This window comes from Polypterus senegalus, chromosome 13 (genome assembly GCF_016835505.1).
Source record: "Polypterus senegalus isolate Bchr_013 chromosome 13, ASM1683550v1, whole genome shotgun sequence".
NCBI classification, from domain to species: domain Eukaryota; kingdom Metazoa; phylum Chordata; class Cladistia; order Polypteriformes; family Polypteridae; genus Polypterus; species Polypterus senegalus.
In genome coordinates this window covers 135700573-135722023 of record NC_053166.1, presented here as the reverse complement: position 1 = coordinate 135722023, position 21451 = coordinate 135700573, and the positions used below count along the sequence as shown (strand labels likewise).

The 21451-nt window shown below is 37.1% G+C and overlaps 1 protein-coding gene across 1 annotated transcript in view; it reads left to right on the top strand.

The window, feature by feature from the left end:
• The first annotated feature begins 1262 nt into the window (after nt 1-1262).
• The window catches only part of foxk1 (forkhead box K1), a 71623-nt gene continuing 51434 nt past the window's right edge, over nt 1263-21451 (top strand). Inside the window, exon 1 of the mRNA XM_039774131.1 lies at nt 1263-1781. Within this exon, the coding sequence (XP_039630065.1) occupies nt 1381-1781 (401 nt within the window). The 5' untranslated portion in view covers nt 1263-1380. The remainder of the gene's footprint in view (nt 1782-21451) is intronic.

Below are 21451 nucleotides of genomic sequence, written 5' to 3'. Positions count from 1 at the left end.
AGTTAATGTTGGATCGTACCTGTCTTGAAGGAGCATTATTGCCAATTGCCTCTTGCTCTGTTTTTCAGATAAAGGCAGAGGGAGGACCCAGGTGCAGCAATGTCACAGGGCCCCGTCTCCTGGAGCTCCACCAACAAAATACATAGAATGAAGGTACAGTTAAAACAACAAAGTACATAAACATATGAAAAATAATAATTCAAAACCAACAATAAAAGCTATATACACACATTAATACATAACAAAACCATGATGTGTATTATACAGTATCATTGTATTCCTTAAATAGGTTATTTCTTATGACAGCTAGGAGTAAACAGGATGAGACACAAGTCTTAAGTGGTATTAGTGGAGTTTGCAGTTCCAAAACAATAGGAGCAACGTCAGGAACGACAATGGCATTGTAGCTGCAAGATTTAAGAGAGGGTGTTTAATTAAAGAAATACAGTAATACATTTTTAAATAACTACCGGTATGATATGCTGGCAAAAAATTGGATATTATCTCAACTAATGGTAGAAAAGGTTCACAGGCCGCTATCCTTGATAAAATTATCAGTGTAATTTTAGATACTGTAATAGAACATGTTATTTGGTCTAATTAACACAGTTTAATCTACAATTAAAATCTCCTGGTATTATGAGACTCATGAGAATTCATGAGGGAAATAAGTCCAAGTACTTTGGCCATAATTATGATCATCCACCTTTCGTGCACATATACAGAACTGAATTAGCAAGGATTAATGCAGTGCATTGCTCGACAGCTGGAATTGTTCAAATGTTGAATTTTATTAAAATTAAAATACCTAATGTTACTTTGTTTTTCAATTTCAGAAATTAATTCTCAGGTTAATACCCATAAAATAGTGACCATTAAATTTTGGAATGTTAAATGTCTCAGTCATTAATTTAACAGGAAAAATGCTTTCAGTCATTAGTTGTTTAAAATTCAGATTTAGTACTTTCTGCAGGGAATTTATTTAAATAGCAAGGGCCAACATAGGCTGAAAAAGAGCGGAGTCCTTTTACTCAGATTGTGACAAGAACACCACAAGACCTGGAGTTCCAATTCGCAAATCTATTTCTTTCACAGAAACTACGATAATATCGGCCCCTAAAGGGTGATGTGTTATTGTGGTGGGAACCATTTAAAAATACAGTAATTGTCTAATGAAATGTTAAAACTACTTGTAATACCCAGAGGGCTCAAAAGTAACGAGTATTGTTTTGGTCCCGCCTAATTCCACTCCAGCTCCGATGTTCTGTCCCAGCTTTTGGCGTTTGCTCAATTCATGTTGTGTCTGTGCCTCTACAGCAGTAAAGAGTTACTTACACTTGGCAGCTGCGCTGCGATACCCTGTAACTTGCAGAGTAGAAGATGGCAGATTTTGGGGACGATACCGGAGCCCGAGCTTTGCTGGCGCTTAAGTCCGCGCCCTGTAGCCCCGTGCGTGGTGGGGCTCCGTCCGGTTACTCGTTGCCTGCCAACTCGGTGGGGATCGCCCCGATACCGCTCTCCCCACCGCCGCGGGCCCTAGCTCGCCTGGAAGGCCGGGGCTTTGAGTTCATGATGCGACAGAAGACAGTGACGGTTGGAAGGAACTCATCGCACGGTTCAGTAGACGTAAATATGGGCCATTCGAGCTTCATCTCCCGGCGACACTTGCAGATTACTTTTGAGGAGCCACATTTTTACTTGAGGTGTTTGGGCAAAAACGGCGTGTTCGTGGACGGTGTCTTCCAGAGGAGAGGGGCTCCCCCACTGTTGCTACCTAGAGAGTAAGTTTCAACCTTTTTACAAAAAAATGTTGTTATTAGAGAGTGTAACGCCATGATTTAGTTTATGGCAGTTGCACGAGATTCTAGAAAAAAAGGATTTTTTAAAAAAGGAAAGAACGTCGACCGCGTGCGCGCAGCTCCTGACCTTGTCGGAGTCCCTCTCCGCCACTCTGTTTACCTTCCTTGAAGCCACTTTGTTACCACCCGCAGCTGTAAACGCAGAACAGCGTGCCTGCCCGTGAGAGCGAACTGGCTAGTTGGCCCCTCATGAAGCCCACCTCCAGTGTACTGTTTACGCAGCCTGTTCAGCCATTGCTTCATGTTTCTATTTTAGGGGCTCTTGGATCTCATCACAACAAACTGGTTGAATTAGTAAATGTTGCTGACTAGTCTACAAACGGTTACTATGGACTTTCATTTTAATATGAGTGTTACTAGATTTGGCGTCAAGGAACAAGTCAATTGACGCTATATAGAATAAAGATTAATTGCAGTGCACGGCCGTTTCTCATTGTATGGAGCGTGTGTGGTGTTGAAGCACAAATGACCAATAATAACGATTACAGTGGTCAGTGGTATATTGCTATTAAGTACAGTGTGGACTTCAAAGACAGCGTATAAAGACAGGATTACAGTGTTTTGATATTGGGGTTTTAAATGAGGATGTAGAAATTGCGTTTAATCTGTTATTCATTTTTGGCTTTTCAGTATGTGCCCAGATTCAATGTTTATATGCACCTTTTACTATTCAATGAACATTTGTGAAGTTGAAGTTTTAAAATGGAGCTTTTTCCATACATTATATTTTGGAGTGTATGTTTATTACATATTCTTTTCAAACTACAAATTAATTACATGTGGTTTCTAAGCTTGCAGATGAAAAGTGACTCATCAAGGGGGTCTTGCACTGAGTCATTGGCGGGGACCGAAGCTCCAATACTGTGGTTTCTTGTTAAATCTTTAAGAAATAAGACCTGCTGTTAGTTTAGTAATAGTATGTCATAGCATAAGACTTGTGAGATTAATACTTAACATTAACTGTTATCAACGATTAACTTTATTTCATGTGTTGTATTTCAATAGTGTTACCATTCTAAAAACCATTGAAGAATAGTACCGAACATTCACATTTATTTCTATTCATAAAATTGTCTGGACTTGCTTACTCCAATTCTAGGTTAATGGAGTGCTGTGGCCTTTCTTGACGACACTAGGTGCAGGGCAGGAACCATGTACAATTACTCGCACAGGGGCATTGCTGCTGTTTAACATTAACAACACCTTCAGAGTACTTGGGGAAAACAAAGATTTATGAATGTACATACATAGTTCACCTAAACAGTGCCAAGGCAGGATCATGAATCCAGGCCTTTTGAATTGTGAAGCAGCACCACACACCCCTGTGCTATCATCCAGAATCCATATCATCATCCAAGTCATTTTGATTTATTTCTGCATAGAAACAGTACAGTACAAATGAAAAAACTTATCAAATACATCTTAGTGTCTATCAATCCTGATTTTTTTTTTATTTACAATGTAAACTTATTTTTTCCTTTTTATCCTCATACTGTAGTCGTCTTCTCTCTCTAAAGGCATTTTCACAACTATTCATTTGCTGTAGTGTTTTTGAACTCTGGTACGATTTCCTGGAATATCCAGTTCATTTAGGCAGATGTGAACACGCCAATCAGACTCTGGTGCAGACCAAAACAACTGTACCGAGACCCTTTGTTTCAGTGCTGTGCCATGAGAGCTTTGGAGTGCTTTGTATGAGTTATGAATGTGAACTGACATAGGACTAATCAAACTACATGAAACACTGTGCATTATTGGTAAATTTTGTGTGCTGCTGTTGTCATGCAAAGCATCTACTGTTAGTAATTACAGAGTGTTATTCACAGTATAATGAGTTGAGGGTTGATGTGGAGCACTGAAAGCAATAAAATGGTAAAAATAAATATGCATGTAGGAACAAATGTAATACAGCTTGTGTAAAACAATTTGCACAATTACCAGTCAATCAGAACAGGCCTAGCACCTGAATCAGGCTCACAGTCTCTCTTGAATGCAATCAAATGTCAGTTGGAGTAAAACAGAAAGGTGTAATTTCACTTGTGATCAGGTTGGAAAAACAACATGCAGAGGTGGTGAGACACAAATAGCAGTGCCTGTGAGACCAACTATCAAACCTCATAATCTTACACCATAAAGAATGTGCACATAGGTGGGGCATCTTTTCAATGTGTACAGTAATTTTGATACTATGTAGTAATCATTAAACTTTCCAATATAAGCATTATTCTCAAATATTTTTAAGGGTTAAGACAGTAGATATGTGATTTGAGTTGCGGTTACGCTCAAATAGTGGTAACTGGGGAGTAAGTATGCAGCATCATACAGTTAAATGAAACTTGCCTGATACATCTACTGTCATTAAACTGAAGTGCATCAGTTTATACCCTCAGCAGAGCTTGCCTTCTTTTGTACACTCGCTCAATTAAAACCTGTCCTTTTTGTACCATGCATAGTAGAAGATAATTTTCAAGTAGTCTTCCAGTTGTTCGATAATAGGTGTTTTGCTCATTGAGCTGTTTGTTAAATAAACCAGATAATTATGAAAATTGTGCCAGTGCACAAACACTAATGTTGTCTACCTGCCATATTATTTCCTGTGAGAAGAATGCTTCTGCCCAATGAAAGAAATATCACGACATGCCCCACGGAATATTTATTGATATGTTTAGTTTTCTTGAGAGTTTGTAACGTGAAATATATCTGAAATAACTGGAAATTTAAACAAAGTTATGAATCATCCTTGATTTGAAATAAAGCAAGCAGACTACAAGTGTGAAAATACCTTAAAAGTGCATTATGAGGTGAATGATATTAAAGGTGTGACATAAAATCTGTTGGTTCATCCATTCACCCTCAAAACCTGCTTAACTTAGGAGCCAGGATCATTGGGTTGAAGGTCAGTCCCCAAAAAATTGCAATTAATTTTAGACGGGGCCCTAAGTCATCACAGGAAACACATGTTCATGCTGACTCAAACCAGGCCAAATAATAGAACATTAGGGAAGGGAATTTACATTAAGGAGCTCTGTAACTGTGCGGTAACAACATTTGCCACTGCACCACCATGCCATACGTCCTAGTTAAAACAGAGATTGAACTATTTTGATTATTGTACATATGGAACACTGAGAAGCTCAGTGACTCTGTCAAGGTCTTGAGTTGGGGTGCCTGCACTCATAAAAATAAATGTGGCAAAGTTTTTCTTCAGAGTGATAACAAAGGAGAATCATTTTGGTTCCTAGAAGAACCAGTTACACGAAGATTCCAGAAAGACTCTTTTATTTAGATCTGAAACAGGTTCCATTAATAAACATGAATAGATGATATCAGATTTGCGAAATACCCATGAGTTCATAATTTTAGAAGGACTCTACCTGAACTAATACCAAGGGATAAGTTCAGGTTTTCTAGATCTGTTAGTATCCTTCTAGGTAGCCTACTATATGTTAATGGTTTCCATTCTGTCCGAATATTAGGAACCTTTTCAAATAGCCAAAAACAAATTCCATATGCAAAGAATCCCTTCCTAGAATAAAATTTCCCTTTTTCAAGCAATGGTTCTAAGGAACTACACCACTCAGTAACATGCCATTAAAGAACCATTATTTTAAGAGTTTAGACTTGAACTGTGGTATTTCTTGTTTATAGTACAGAACCTTAGCCACGATGGTACAGTCTACCCTTGTATTTGAATCTGAAAAAATTGGAGAGGGTCAGTATGCAGGTGTAAAAGCAAATGTACATTTATACAAACTGAAGAATAATTAAAAGCCATGAAGATATTTCTGAGTTGAACTCTGTGTGGAATTCACATTGACTTTTTATTTTTCCTTTGTGGTTGCATGTATATATGCTTTCAACAGCTATTTATGTTGCAAAGTTTCAAAATTGTATTGGGTGAGGAGCAAATTCATGTTTCAGAACACAGAAAGGTTAACCGTACATTCTTGGTCATTATTTGTGAAGTGGTATTGCACAATGAAGTTCATCTGGTTAGCTGTATATGCAAGATTAGTATTTTTGCTGTATGCTATACTATATCCCACTTACTAGCTTAAATACCCAACATTGCTTGGGAGGAAAATAAAGGTTTTTTTTAATTGTTTGAGAAAAACATAATAAAAAAAACACAACTTTAAAAATAAATGAATAAACAATAAGGATTCACTAGGCAGCTCGGTGGCGCAGTGATAGCGCTGCTGCCTCGCAGTAAGGAGACCTGGGTTCACTTCCCGGGTCTTCCCCGTGTCTGTGTGGGTTTTCTGCGGTGGGTTGGTGCCCTGCCTGGGGTTTGTCTCCTACCTTGCGCCCTGTGCTGGCTGGGATTGGCTCCAACAGACCCCCGTGACCCTGTAGTTAGGATATAGCGGGTTGGATAATGGATGGATGGATAAAGACACTAATGTGCTTGTCTTGAGAAGTTGTACAGGGTATGTATGTTATCATTCAGTTGACGCTCGGAACCGGCCAACTGTATTTAATTTGAAAAGCAACAGGGGTGCGGTGGTGCTCAAACATAAAGAATGCTGGCAGTCACCTCCAGTTCACCCTCATGTTTTTTTTAATTGTTTGAGAAAAACATAATTAAAAAAACACAACAATAAAAATAAATTGACAAACAATAAAGACTCACTAATGTCCTTGTCTTGCGGTCTTGCATGAATGTTATCATCTAGTTGACCGCTTGGAGCCGGCCAACTCTATTCAATTTGAAAAGCAACATGGGTGTGGTGCTGCTCAACAATAAAGAATGCTGGCAGTCGCCTGGTATATACTAATTGTGTATGCCAGCACGGGATTCTAGTAAGTATTTAAATCGTCAGAGCTACTCTGAGCATCTCTCTGCTAGAAGGATTCATGTTGACGAAGTGCTTGCATCGTTTGTGCATTAGCAGGTGAGCGACTGTCTTTCTTCAGAGGTTTCCTTTTGCCAGTGTGCTGGCCTTGCTTGCGTATCGTTGGAGTTGGAGCCCTCACCCCGACTCTATGTCTCACTTCCGGGCCGGACAGGTCACACACACTTCCATGCGTAGACGTTTTATATAAGAAATATACAGTGGGACCTCCGGTTCACGAACGTCTTAGTACACATATTAATCGATTTACAACCAAAACGTTTGCCAAACTTTTGCCTCGGTTCACGACCACACACTCGGTATATGAACAAGCCAGTTTCCCTTTCGGTTTGTACATGGTCAGTCTCTCCCTGTGCAGCGAGTGAGCGAGTGAGCGAGAGAGAGTGACACACACACAGAGGCGTGCACACGTGAGGGAGAGGCACACACACACACGAGAGAGACACGCACACACAGGCATGCGAGAGAGAGGCACACGGAGGTGCACACACACACACACACACACACACACACACACACACACACACTGGAGCGCGCTAGAGAGAGAGACACACACAAGCACTCCAGGCTCGCGAAAGAGAGAGTGAGCGAGAGAGGGAGGGTTGAAAGCATAAGGTAGAAAAGGCTTGTTTTTGTTTTCAGTTCTGTTTACAGCGATCAGGTCATAGCGTGCATTGGGGCAATGTTACTTTTCTTGGTGGTTTATTAAATTACGGGTTTATCAAATGTAAATTTTTTTCCCTGTGCTTAAAACTCATTAAAAAAAAAAAAAAAGTGTTTTTAGCGAGCGGTTCCTAGCACTATAGCGCAAACTCTTGCAGTGTTAGTTTTCTCTGTTGCTCAAGGTTTTCTCAGTGTTATTCAATGTTTTTACATTTAGTTTACTATTACGCTGTGCATTCTATGGTTTAATTAACTATATTTGTGCTTAAAAACTAAAAAAAAAAAATATTTACATACAGTTTGTACGGTCTGGAACAGATTAATCCTATTTACATACAATCCTATGGTGGAAATTGCTTCGGTTCACGACCAAATCGGTTTACAACCAGAGTTTTGGAACAAATTATGGTTGTGAACCGAGGTTCCACTGTATATGGCTGTTCAAGTCACAAAGACAGAATGAGTCCCAAAAATAGTTGGCATACCAACCCGGCCAACTCTATGTAATTTCAAAAGCAACAAGGGCGTGCAGTGGTGCTCAAACATAAAAAATGCTGGCAGTCACCTGAAGTTCGCCCTCTGGTGGTCGCTCCGAGTGTCAACTGGATGATAACATGCATACAAGAGCGCAAGATCATCCCCCACCCTACCCAGAAGTGGGTGGGTTAGGGTTGATTTAACCTTACAGTATTTGTAGTCGACCAATGAGGAACATGTTTGCCAAGTTTCATTACAATCGCTTGAGCCGTTCGGACGTGATGCGAGAACATACATACACACATATACTTTTATTATAATTTTATTTATATATATATATATATATATATATATATATATATATATAAAGAGAGAGATATAGATTAAGGACATAAGGACCTCTATTTCATCACGCAAGCATAGAGTTGAGAAAGTAACGAGAACAATCTGAAAGCAAGGATGCTAACACATGCCTGCCCTCACCTTATATAGACTAGACATGATGACATGTGTCACTTGATTTGAAAGTCAGGTGACCAACTATCAGTAAACAATTTGGCAGTAGCAATGAAATTCTAGCACAAAAAAATAATTACGGTGATGATACCGAACATAATGATGAATGATAATAATAATGATGACCAAAGTATTGAACTCAAATAAACCGAAACTCGCATAATGGGCTATGCCCAGGAGGACCGGAGGAGGGCTTGCGCCTTCCCCAGACCATCTGGGGCCGACCGCCCTGGTTCCTTTGTACAGAGGGTACAGAGCTTTGAAGCTCCACCATGTAGGGGCCCGTGGTCGCCGCCAGGGGGCGCCCCCATGCCTTTGGAGCCCTGGACCTCAGCACTTCCACCACACCTGGAGGTGCTGTGGGGAAGAAGAGCAGGGACACCCGGAGTACTTCCGGGGATGCAGCCGGCACTTCCGCCACACAGGGGCGTGTTGGTGGGTAATTGCCGGAACCCACCTGGAGCACATCCGGGTGATAATAAAAGGGGCCGCCTCCCTTCATTCGAGGCTGGAGTCGGGTGTGGAGAGGACAAGAGAGTGTGGAGGCGGCCCGAAGAAAGACATTGTGTGTGGCTAGGACTTTGGGGAACTTGAAGGGGTTTGTGTGCACCTTGAACTGTAAATAGTATTGTAAATAAACGCGTGGTGGTGGAATTGCAGCATGTCTGCCTGTCTGTTCCTGGGTAACATTCACAGTACATTATGCTGATTGGATCATAACAATGAGCAAATTATGTGGAAATTGCCTGATACCAAAAGGACTCTCAAGGAACACTGTAAATCAATCAGTATAGATGTTTACTTTTGCTGTGGTTAAATAAAAGAATGTCAACAAAGAAAATAGTAATAAAAAATCTGAACAAGTTGTTTGTTTCCACCTTATTGTACACAATTTATAATTTTATGTGCAATTGAAATTATATTTATAATTATGTAATACCTGTGTAACCTTCCAGTTGGGCACTGGATTAAAACTAGTTCAGAAGCTGGATAGATATCTAACTGAATTTTGATATAGATGATTTCAAATTTGATGTAAATAAGCTTTGAATTAAGAAAGTCCATTTTTATCAGTATGGTTTAAATACACAATTCATATAGCAATCTATTTTCATATCAAAACTTAAAACTGAAACATACTTAGACTATGAACATACAAAGTTAAATCTGATATAAATATACTGTATATAAAGCAAAACAACTTGGGCATGTATATTATAACAAAACCCCAAAAGGTTACACAGGATATATTTATCAGGGTTTTAATTGGAGTCACTGTAAACATAATGTTCTGTTCTCTGTATTAGTTATCTATGTACATATTCATTCAAATTGTAAACATTACACGTTTATTATTTGTTTGGCTTTTTTTATAGTTATTATTTTATATAACTATTATTTTTGTCCACAGAATCCATTATGCTCCTCCAGCACAGATCTAAAGAGTCTTTTTATTTTGTTGTACCATGAAGTTTTAGATTAAAAGCACATCAGGTTTATAAGATGGATGGATGGATTAATATTTGATTAATAGTAAAATCATAACTTTATACATGGCAAAGAATGGTACTGTAAAATTGTTTCCACCCCTTGTAGGCTCATCTGGACTATCAGACATTTTAAAGGGTTTGTATTCTACATTATTTCCATTTCCAAACACTTTGACATTTTCATGAACTTCGCAAATGTTCTGTGAACAAAAAAGTTGTGCTCATAACTTGAATGGGCTAGTCCTCTTTGGTATTTGCTAGAAAGATGCTTAGTAAGTTACCTGGCCTTATGAACTTAAACAATAAAGATGAACTTCATACTAGTGAAATTAGTTCAGTTTATGCAACCATGGAAATGATTACATGGACTGTGCTTTATGACGATTATGACCGTGTGTCAAAATTGTGTTATTTAAAAATACCTCTGATAATCCACTTATTAATGACTTAGTTATTCTGACTAAAAACTGATAACTGCATTCTATATAACATATTAGGCCTGTATAGATAGTGTAAAAATATGGAAGTGTTTTCATTTTTTGTATTCAAAATTGCCCAAATATCAGCTTTGAACTTGTTTATGTTTCGTGGAGCCTATGTACTGTATATCAGGTGTGACTTCATATATTTTGAATTGCCTTTATATATTTGTAATTAACTATGATTCATTTTAAATTTAAAATATAACCTATTCAGAAGTTAACCCCATGTGTTTCTGAAATAATTTTGAATGTTAAAAATAATTCCATATATAGTTGACTTGATAGACTTAAGATGGGACTCATTTGCTCAAAGCTGAGTCCATATGCATCAATATGTACATATACAAACAACGCAGGATTAAACAAGTTTGAAATTGGACAGGAAAAAGAGTATGTACAGTGTTGATTTTTTAAGTGTCTAAAGACTAACTCCTGTGTACTAAATATATAAATTACAGCTTTCTAGCATTTGTGGTTTGTAGTTTGTGTTTCTTGTTTTAGCACCAAGTCAACATGGATGCCAAAAATCCAATATTGCGGTATCATTAAAATATCTAATTCTAGTAATAATACGACTTAAACTAGTCAAAAATGAATTTCCTATGTGTACTGAAAGCAGTCCCATTCATATGTCACATTTAAGAAATGGGCTGTGGGATTTCTTTGTGTCAGATGTCTGGCTTAATACTTTGAAACTCCTATTTTTGATACCTAATCAAAAAGGTAGAAGGATGTCTAGTTAGATTTTGGCTGCTCATGTTTCTAGTTGTAGATATATGTAATTCCATTTTGATTAGATAAAGCTGATGGATTTTTTTGTATGACTTAAGTGCTGCTTTTACTTAGAGATTTCTGTAATTACATTTTGACTAGTCAATGTTAGTTAGATATTTTTAATTTATTTGAATTTTAAGATATACAATTTAATTTTATCTTGAATTCATGATGGAGACCTTTGACATTTCAGCTCACAAAGTTCAGTGTTTGGTCATAGAGACATTGCTTCTGAACTTTTGTTGACATTTTGTAGTCTTGACTTAAGGTAGTACATTGTTACATATGATAACTTTTGCCTAGACTTCATATTATTGCCCAGTGTTATGGCTATATAGCCTATTGTTATATTGGCACTTACTGTTATTGGGTAGAAAGGGTAAATAAGAAATCCCATTGCTCTCTTTCTCTCCCTACCCCATTTTGCCTCCCCAAATAAGGGTAGATCACATTTCACAAAGTCCTGGTCCTCTGACATGCCAAGAGACAGGGCACGTCCAGAACAAAACAATTCCCTCCAGCAGCAGTGTAGAAAAGGTTAACATTGAGATATCTTATGAAAGTACAGTCCAAATGCAATAAACGTAAATGCTTGCTTAACATCCTCAACCTGAGCAGCAAGTACTTTAATTTTACTCTCTATGTTACTTTTTTGTTTTACTAGTTATGAAAAGCTCCTTTTGGTGGAGTGCAAATATGTCTGAAATCATTACCAATGACTGTGTTAGTTTTATGATCCAAAATAATGACTGTATACCGTAGGACTTTTCATTGCGTTTTTATTTGTATATTCATTGCTGCTGTACTCAATATTAACATTTGAATTTTAAGGAATAATAAAATGTTTAAACAATGTTACTGCTATCTGTTTTGGCTTACAGTCTGGTAGTTTATTATAGTACAAAAGATTTAAGTTAAATAAATGGCAGTATATACCTGATTTAAACAGTTTAGCTCATATATAATAATAGCTGGAAAAGCAATTGCTGGTATTCTACTAGAATTTACATATTGGTACATCTTTACTAGTAATCTGATAATTTTGAACAGCGTTACATAATTTTAAATATATAGAATGTGTATTAAAAAAAGACTAATATTAACATGCAACAAATAAAATGCTCAACAAAATTAACAAAATGCTGCAACTAGGAAAACAGTGTAATTCCAGTAAATGTATTTTTCTTGCCTATAACCCAGTTAGTTTTATTAAATGTATATCCTTGTGGGAGTTCATTGTGCACAGTTTGGTCAATTTTTGCTTTAATGTAACTTTGCCCACCTCGTATATCAATTTGTGATATGCTACGGCAATGCAAACTTAAATGAGGAAATATTTCAAACATAAAAATTGAATCATAGAAGAAAGCCCTAACATTTAATTTGAGCCCAAATGGCTGGATATTTATCAGTCTTTGCCATCTACTGAAATATTGCAGTAGCTTTATCTAACATCAGATATAGTAATGACAAGTTAGATTGAATTATCCCTGCCATCAGATTTATCTGTGGTGGACAAGAAAACAACTTAATCAAAGTTGATAAAATTGGTAAGAATTATAATTGTAAAATAGCCATGGTTTTGTTCACACTGGCAGTGTTATTTGTTTGAATACAGCATATGAAGAGATGCTGTTCTCTCTAAAATTTGCAGATGCACACACCGGCAGGAAAATTATGTCCATCAATGACAGTTATTGGGCACACCTGATTATCTTGTTCATTAACAGCAGGCCTCACTGTCTCCAAATAATTATATCAGACTTGACTAATTTGTAAGCTTAAATATTTTCATATCCTCATTTGTTGTTGGCAACATATTAAGAAAAATGTCACATTATTCCTGAAGCAGATATGGCCATGTTTATGTCCCCTGTTGTCTCAAAGAGATTTATTCCATGGGGTTCTTTTTTAATCATTAAATGACAATTAGGTTGCACTTTTTTGTTTCCCTTTGGCATTTGTATGTTGGCAGTTGCTATTTTGCTTATTTTGTTAGCCAAACCTAATCATATAAATATTATTATTAGATTTGGGCACATGCTAAGAAATTGTAACCGCTTTAAAGTAGTTTTACATAGTAACTAATTACTGTTGATCATTATTTAGCCCATTATGTGCAGCATGTTATTGTCTAGTCATTTAAATTGTCTGTGTATCAACTTCCCATCTTTTTGAATCCATCTGTTGTGGTGTGCTATAAGAGTCCTGTCTGTAGAGATAAAGAACTGTGAACTACTTTGATGTGTCCCCTTTTAGGTTTATAAGGTTATTATTGCCACATTACATTGAGAAATTCTTAAATGCATGTGCTAATCAACACACAAAATGTTGCCACTCTAGGGTGACATATTAGTGAGTAGAACTAATAAAGTCAATGTATTTGTTTTGTTTTTTCTTGGTTAGTGTTTGTGGAAGCACAAAAAAAATTATGTCGATCTGTTTGGCAGGGTCATCAAATGCCAGTCTTCAGATGGGAACAAAACAATTAGAGTACACCTGTTTAGACAAGCAAAATGATCAGGAGCTATCCTGGAAGCTTTCCAACTGCCTTACATCCACCACTCCTGTGTAGCTTACCCATCTGTTCTTAATGCTGCCCCATTTGTAATGACATTTGTGACAGTGGGGTTATTATGAGGTAATGAACTAACCAACAATGAAAAGACGCAAATAAGAGAATCATAGCACAACTAGGTAAACAAAACTAATTGGAGAATTTCCAACGTGAAAAACAACTCTCCAAAAGTAAATAGAGAAAAAAACAACAGCAAACACTTTGACTTGTGACATTTAATCTTGGTTACAGATAACTGTCACATTTTTGTTGCATTGCACTTTGTGGTGTTATTGTTTTGTTTTTTTGGTCTATTATTGTTACAGACAATGTGCGAAATTGCTTCATTTTATATCCTATGTTTTAGACATGTACTACCTGTTATGACATTTATGGCTGATTCTTATCTCCAATTTCTTTGACAGAAATTTGGAAGATTCTGTATCCACTTTTTGATTTTAAGGGGTTGTAATATCTATAAGTGTCAAGTAAGCAATTCCGTAAATGGAAAACATTGTAAAGTATCAGTTTCATAAAATTTATGCCTGTCTGGTGTTAATCATGGTCAAAAGGTGCCATAACCGATCCTGGAAGCCTCAGGCACAAGACAAGAGATGCAGATTATATGTGTTAAGAGAGGGCAGTGTGCATTATTCATTTAATTTAAGTTCACTTTGTTAAAAAAAAAAAACAAAAGAAACATCCATTTTTGTTTTTAACCAGTTTTTTTTTTTATAATGCAGCTAAGGATGAAAACTTGTTTGGCTATAGTGAAATGTCAATCTCAACCTACCAGGAGGAACTTTTCCACCCAATTTCACTGATTTGTTTATTGCTTTGTGTTTTCTTTTAACATTTTGTTTTTCATACTGCTAATTTTTAATTCAGTTTATTTTTGTATATCGCTCTTCACCGAGTTCGGGTTCAGAGCATTGTAACAAGTTCACTGGTAAACACAATTAGAAACTTTACTAAACACAAATTGAGTACACATGAAGGCACAGATTTGTGTAAACGGACAGGAAAACAAAGTAGTTTGAAACTGATTAACATAGCAATATCTGTCAGTTAATTAAGTTGTTAAACTTTTGCTTAAGTAAACCTCACATACATAGGTCATGAACCTAATGTGTATTAGACTTTAACGGACAATGAATATACACATGTTCCAAACTAAAAAGTGGTAAATTACACCCATCACTAAATGGAGAAAAACAAATGAGATGCATATGAGCTCACTGTCCTCTGCTCTGTTTTAAAGGATCATTTTCGTATTTTTAAGTCATAGTTATTTGTTCATAATCATGTTGTATGTTAATTTACCACATGACTTGTGTTCTAAAGTGAAGTGTTTTTTATGAATTACAAATAAAAAAGACTAGCCTGTTGTTGTGTTTTAAAATGGAAGCAATGGGACCATGGTCCAAATGTGAAAAGTAAAGGGTTTAAATTTACCAAATACAGCCTTTTTAAAGTGTTATTGAGTATTGAACTGTGTTTTCAGATTACGCTCATATTGAGCAATAGTGTGTCCATGTCATTTTAGAAAGGAAAAAAAATGAAACAGCAAATACATTTTGTAAGATTCAGTCATTTCAAAAGGCTGCCAACTGTGCATTTCAGCTCAATGAACATCAACCTCCCTGTAACCTTTCAGTTCTAGTGCTGAGGTTTCTCCTCAAAAAGTGATCTAAAAGCACATTTATAATTTACATTATTGAATATCGCTAACGTTGTGTCTCAGTTCTGTAGACAGCTAGACAATATTCATCGAAAAAAGTCACATCTGCAATCACTTAAAGTCTTTCATGTCATGTGATTATTGCAAATGCTTTAGACCAGAGGTAGCCAACACGGTGCCTGCGGGCACCTGGTCACCCATAGGGACCACGTGAGTTCCCTGCTGGGCAAATTCTAAAGATGGCACTAGACACCATGGAGCTCCTACTGAAAATTGTATTTAATTGTGTTGCTGTTCTTTTTGAGTCAATAACACACACATTGATGTAGATTGGGGGGTAGTTTGCGGTCAAACTACAATATTGTGCACAAGAAAAACCTTCATCTCACTCTTCGCTGAGACAAGCAAATAGGCACAGCTACGATTAGGAGCTAGATGTGGCTTTTACCCCCAAAAAATAAAGAAACATGGTTGAAAAGCGAAAGAAAACTTACCATTTTCACAATGATTGGGAGGAAGAGTTCTTTTTTACGACAGTAAAAGAAAAGTGTGTATGTGTCATTTACGGGGTGACTGTGGCAACGGCAAAGCAGCACAATGTAGAGAGATACTTCAGCACATGTCACAAAAGCTTCCATGCTAACTACCCACATGGCAGTGCACTATGGGCAGAAAAAGCCAGTGAGTTAAAGGCAGTTTTGGGCAATCGGTCTTTTTTTCACAAGGCTGGTGAAAATGTCACAAAAAGATAAAGAACAAGAAAGTCTTTTTGGATGGGAAGGTCTTGAAAGAAGCAATGATGATAATTGCAAACACTGTGTTCAAAGATGAGAGGAATGGTTCCGATGTCATCTCTACTCTCTTCAATATCCAACTGTGGTCAAGTACGATGGTTAGAAGAGTGTCAGCTGGACCTGATTAAGTGCAGGTGGTTTAGCATCCAGTGTGACAAGTCCGTGGACTGCAGCAGTACATCGCAGCACGTCACAGCTGATGATGTTTATCCAAATGGTGTTTGATGATTTCTCCACAAAAGAAGAACTCCTGACACTACTGCCCTGAAGACAAAAACTAGGGGAATGGCATTTACAATGTGGTGAAAAGGTACCATTTGAAAAGCTGGTGTTTGTGATTACAGACTGGGCTCTTGCCATGACAGGTCGACATGCAGGCTTCATTGTGAAATGCAAAGGTGACACAGACTTCCCAAAATTTCTGCATTACCACTGCATCATACACCACCAGGCGATATGTGCAAAAATGGCTGGCTTTGATCATGTGATGACTCCTGTTATGAATATCATAAATGGCTTCTGCTCCAAAGCCAAACAACACAGGATATTCAAGGTACTATTGGAGGAGCTGTCAGATGAGTATGGTGACCTATTACTGTACACAGAAATCCGATGGCTCAGCAGGGGACGAGTTTTGCAGCGTTTTTTGTCACTTCTGGGCGAAATCAAAGAGTTCATGCAGTCCAAAGAGGAAGACACCTCGCTGCTCAAGGACACTGAGTGGAACTTGCATTTTTAACAGACATCACTGGGAAGCTGAACCATTTGAACTGTGAGCTGCAAGGCAAACTGTCGCAGACAAGATACGTGCTGTAAACGCATTTAAAGCTAAGATGAAAATTTTCTCTGTGCATTTACAGAGAAAAATAGTGCTGAACTTTCCCTCTGTACTGTCAGTGCTGAATGACAATGCTCCTGCATCTGGAGCTTTTAGCAAAGCCGCAGAAAAGTACTCTCAAGTCATAAACAGACTTGAGCAAGAGTTTGAGAACAGGTTTTGTGAATTTGATCAACCTGAGCCATGTGTGTCATTCATTTCAAATCCTTTCAAGCATGTTGACACAACATGCATTGGTGAGCAGCTAAGTGCATCATTCATCTTGGATGCTGGACAAGTGGAGATTGAAATAGTAAGGCTGCAAAATGAACTCCACCTCAAAGCCCATCAGGGCGCACCAAACGTTTGGTGTCTTGTGGACACAAAAAAAGTACAAAGATGTATGCACAGCAGCTATGAAAGTTGCTTGCCTTTTTGGTTCAAACTACGTCTGTGAATCAGCCTTTTCTGACATGAACTTCATCAAGAACAAACACAGAACATGCCTTACTGATGCCCATCTACAAGTCTCACTCAGAGTTGCAGTGTCAAATTATACCCCAGATTACAGTACACTGGTGAACAGCATGCAATGCTAGGCTTCCCACTAGCAGACATTTACAGACAAAGAAAGAGATAACGGATGTTTTTAGTGAAACACCATGGCAACGTTAAACTCAAATATTGTGCAAAAATGTGAAAAATAATTTGTTCAAAAAAGTGTAACACATGTGATGACTTGTTTAAAATGATATAGATTTGGTGATTAGTATAAATTTGATAGGATTCATTTAAAAATGTGAAAGTTTTTTTTTAAATCTTACATAACTGATAATTTATGCAAACATTGGACAGAGTTCATGATTTGTTCAGAAATGTTACAAAGGTAGTGGTTAGTACAAACGGGACATGATATATGAATATTTTATCATTAAAGGTGAACTGTGCACCTTTGTTATTCAGGATGTTTGTATCAACCAAGTAGCCCTTCATATTACTCAGTATCCTTGAAGTAGCTCTCAGTTTCAAAAAGGTTGGTGATCCCTGCTATAGACATATCTGAAAAACATGTTGGTGATCAGTTATTTCAGTCATAGACTGCAGAAATATGAGCTTGAGAAAATGTCTACTGAGAAAAGACTGTGAAACTTACTAATTACTTTTACTCGCTGAAAAATGTTATCATCAGGCTTTTATCTTATTACCACATCCTCAGCAAAACCATCTTAGCATGCACTCTAAAATACGATAATTGGTTTGTGGCACTCCAGTCTGCTTCATTGTGGTTTAGCTCTGTTATGTAATATGCCTTTTTTAATTTTCCCAGTATATTTTTATCGTGTGTTGATTGGGATTGTGAACTTAGTATTGGCAAACAGGTGACCAAGGCTTTTGGCAAAAAGTGTGTAATGTGTTCAGTTATTTATTACCATGTGTAACAAGTACAATGGAACTGTTATGTGCATGCTTGACCAGCCGGCACCACGCTGCCACTCGTTGTAAATCTTGCTCTGTAGTGTATGTAAAATATAACAACACAGAGTTTAATAGAAGAGCTGTGTCTGTCACGTATGAAATCACTGAGATTGACATTACAATGTTTTTCACATAACTTGGAGTAATTAGTACGCAGCCTGCAACACTTTTCAAGTGAAGAACAGAGAAGATGAAACAGGGTGGAAGGAGCAAGCCAAGGGTGAAAAGTATAATGCTGGAAGGCAGCACGCTCCCAGACACAGCAGACCCAAAAATCTGTGAAAATGTGACAATAAATGTTCTGTTTTCTTTTTGTGATTTTTACACGGTTTCGTTTGTACTGGGGCTGTAGCCGGAAAGACTCTGAGGGACAGGACAGACACACACAGACTGTGGTGTTTTATTATATAATATATAGATAGATTTGTTTTTAGGTAAATGGATGCTTACTTCGTCTAGCATAAAACGGCAGCAAGTCAGGGATCACAGGTTTAAGAGTGAACTGGAACCGAACCAGGAGCAGAACGGTACATTCTGGTTCTGGAGAAAATTTTAAAGCGTGTTCTTAGAACAACTGTAGATGTGAGAGCATCCTGGAACAAAATATCACTCTAGCTCTTAGAGACAGTATACGGTTTACACATTACCTCAACACACACAAAGAAACATTTACATAAGTCTAAAGAAATGAACACACATTACTAGCAGACATTTTTATGTAGTTCACTACTGTACACAGTATTAGCTCTAAATGGTGATATTTAAAGCATGAAGCTGTAATGACCTAATGATGTCCTAAATCACTGGCACTGTTATTTTGAAAATCTGAGACCTTAAGAGTTTGTTGTCTCCCAGTCACGTTATTAAATGATCTTGTTTTACACTTGATCTTGTTGCTTTGATTGACATTGTGTGCTTTGTAGTGTTGGACCAGTTCAAAAATTTTAAATATGGTATCAATACCAGCTTCTGAACCTCAGTGCCAGTACCAAAACAATTCCCTAAGCAAATGATGGATAACCAAACTACAAATACCCCCCACCCCCTGGGTCTTGCTTCAGCCTCTTTGGTGCACATCACAATTGAGCACCTCCTTGTTGTTCTGCTTCATCAGACCGTACCATACACTGTTTCCTTCTTGATAGCATAAAATGTTTGAGATAGCAATCGGGAAGTACTGTGGTGTTCCCTGTGAAGTCTCAAATTACCTTGGAGCAATATGTGATCCTTCATAAGTCTCAATCTCATCATAAAATTTTGGTGTGTGGGGAGATTTAACCCCCACCCCACCATAAAGTCATGATCTCGTTCAAGTAATATTTCCCTTTGTTTTTCACATCAAGGAATCTTTTTACCTGCTTATTCCACCGAGTGTTGGGGGGAGGGTTTTGAGAGGAATATGTGCGCTTACTTCTGGCACTGAAAATCTTGAAATGCTGCTACTGTACCATTTATTTATTTTTTAAATACTTTTTATCTACTGGTATACTCCTCAACCTCTTATGTATTAGGATTTTTTGGCACAGACTCATGAGCTTGCTAGTTTAGCTGTCATTGTCTGATAGCAATGGACTTTTCAGTAGTCTATTAGTGTTGAAGACTGTAATAGAGGTCAAGTTCGTGTAATTGTATTAGCAATTTATTTTAACAACTGGATGAATTAAGAGTAATGTTTAGTGTATATGATTAAAATTGACTAGCAGATTTTCAAATTTCATTTGTAGGATTTGTCTTTTGTACAACAGAAAGTTCATGTGACACTTAACGTTTATTTATATACACATATATACTATTTTAGGATAAATCATTTTGAATTAGACAGGAATTGCTATATAAGGTTCTAATGGAAAAGTAACTAGGATGATTGAGGTCACTGTTATTACTGCAGCAGTACCTTTGAGATCAGCAGTTGAAAAAACACTTGAAAGCAAATATTGACTTCTAATTGGAACAGACGTTAAACTGGGCATATTTGTTTGTTATGCCAGTATTATTTTGAACAAATTATCTGGTTTGTAATTTTTTCAGGGCTAAGTTTTGAAACTGCTTATTTAAAAAAAGCTTTCTTATGTCATCAGCCTCTTTCATTATTTTAAACATTAAACATTTTCAAAGGTTATTATTATGAATTTTACAGTTTTATTCATTTTTGTATGAGATGAGAGATTAAAAAAAACATTCATGTGTACTTTGAGAGCAGATGAAGTTATCTGTAAGCTGGTAGGTACAAACCTAGTAAGTCAAAGTTCTTCATGGTTGAATGAGGTTGTTAGAAATTACAGCAGAACAAATTGCTGACTAATAAAAATAGCATAATTAGTCAAAAAGAAGGAAAAGGGATTTTATATGAAATGGATGTGGCTGCAGTAGTTCATGTAGCTGGTACATCTATACATCCATCTATTTTCTTATCTAGTTTAGGGTCATGAGAAAGTGGTGTCTGTCTAAGCAAGGAAAGTGGCAGCCTTAAATGTGAAGCAACTCCTTTGCAAGACATGTTATCACACATAACCATTAATACCTACTTATAACAGGATAGTAAGGAAAGCGAAGTGTTAGTCATAGTTATGTGAATCGTGTAAAAAAAACCAAAAAAAAAAACCAAGTACAGTACTCATTTACCCGCGATGATTTCATTTCAAACTGATCTGTTTTAGTTTTGTTTTCATTTATTTTTTTGTTTATTTTTTTCTTTTTAATACATGGTATTTCAATTTATTTTCATTTTACTTTTAATCAATGAGAAAAACACTTATTTTGAGTTAATATAACTTCTTCTGTTTGTCAGTAGTTAGTAGACTGCCTCTTTTTATAGTTCTGTGTATTGCTGGTGGTGTAATCCTTCTAAAACCATTAAGCCACAAATTGAAGTTACATGAGGCTATCCCTCCCCCATTAAAAATAAAATTCAGGCACTAAGTGATTTGATGTTCTCGAGGTTATCCAACAAGTAATTGGTATTTGGAGTCTAGGAAGGTTTAAGTAGAGGACTTCATCCAAATGTGACCA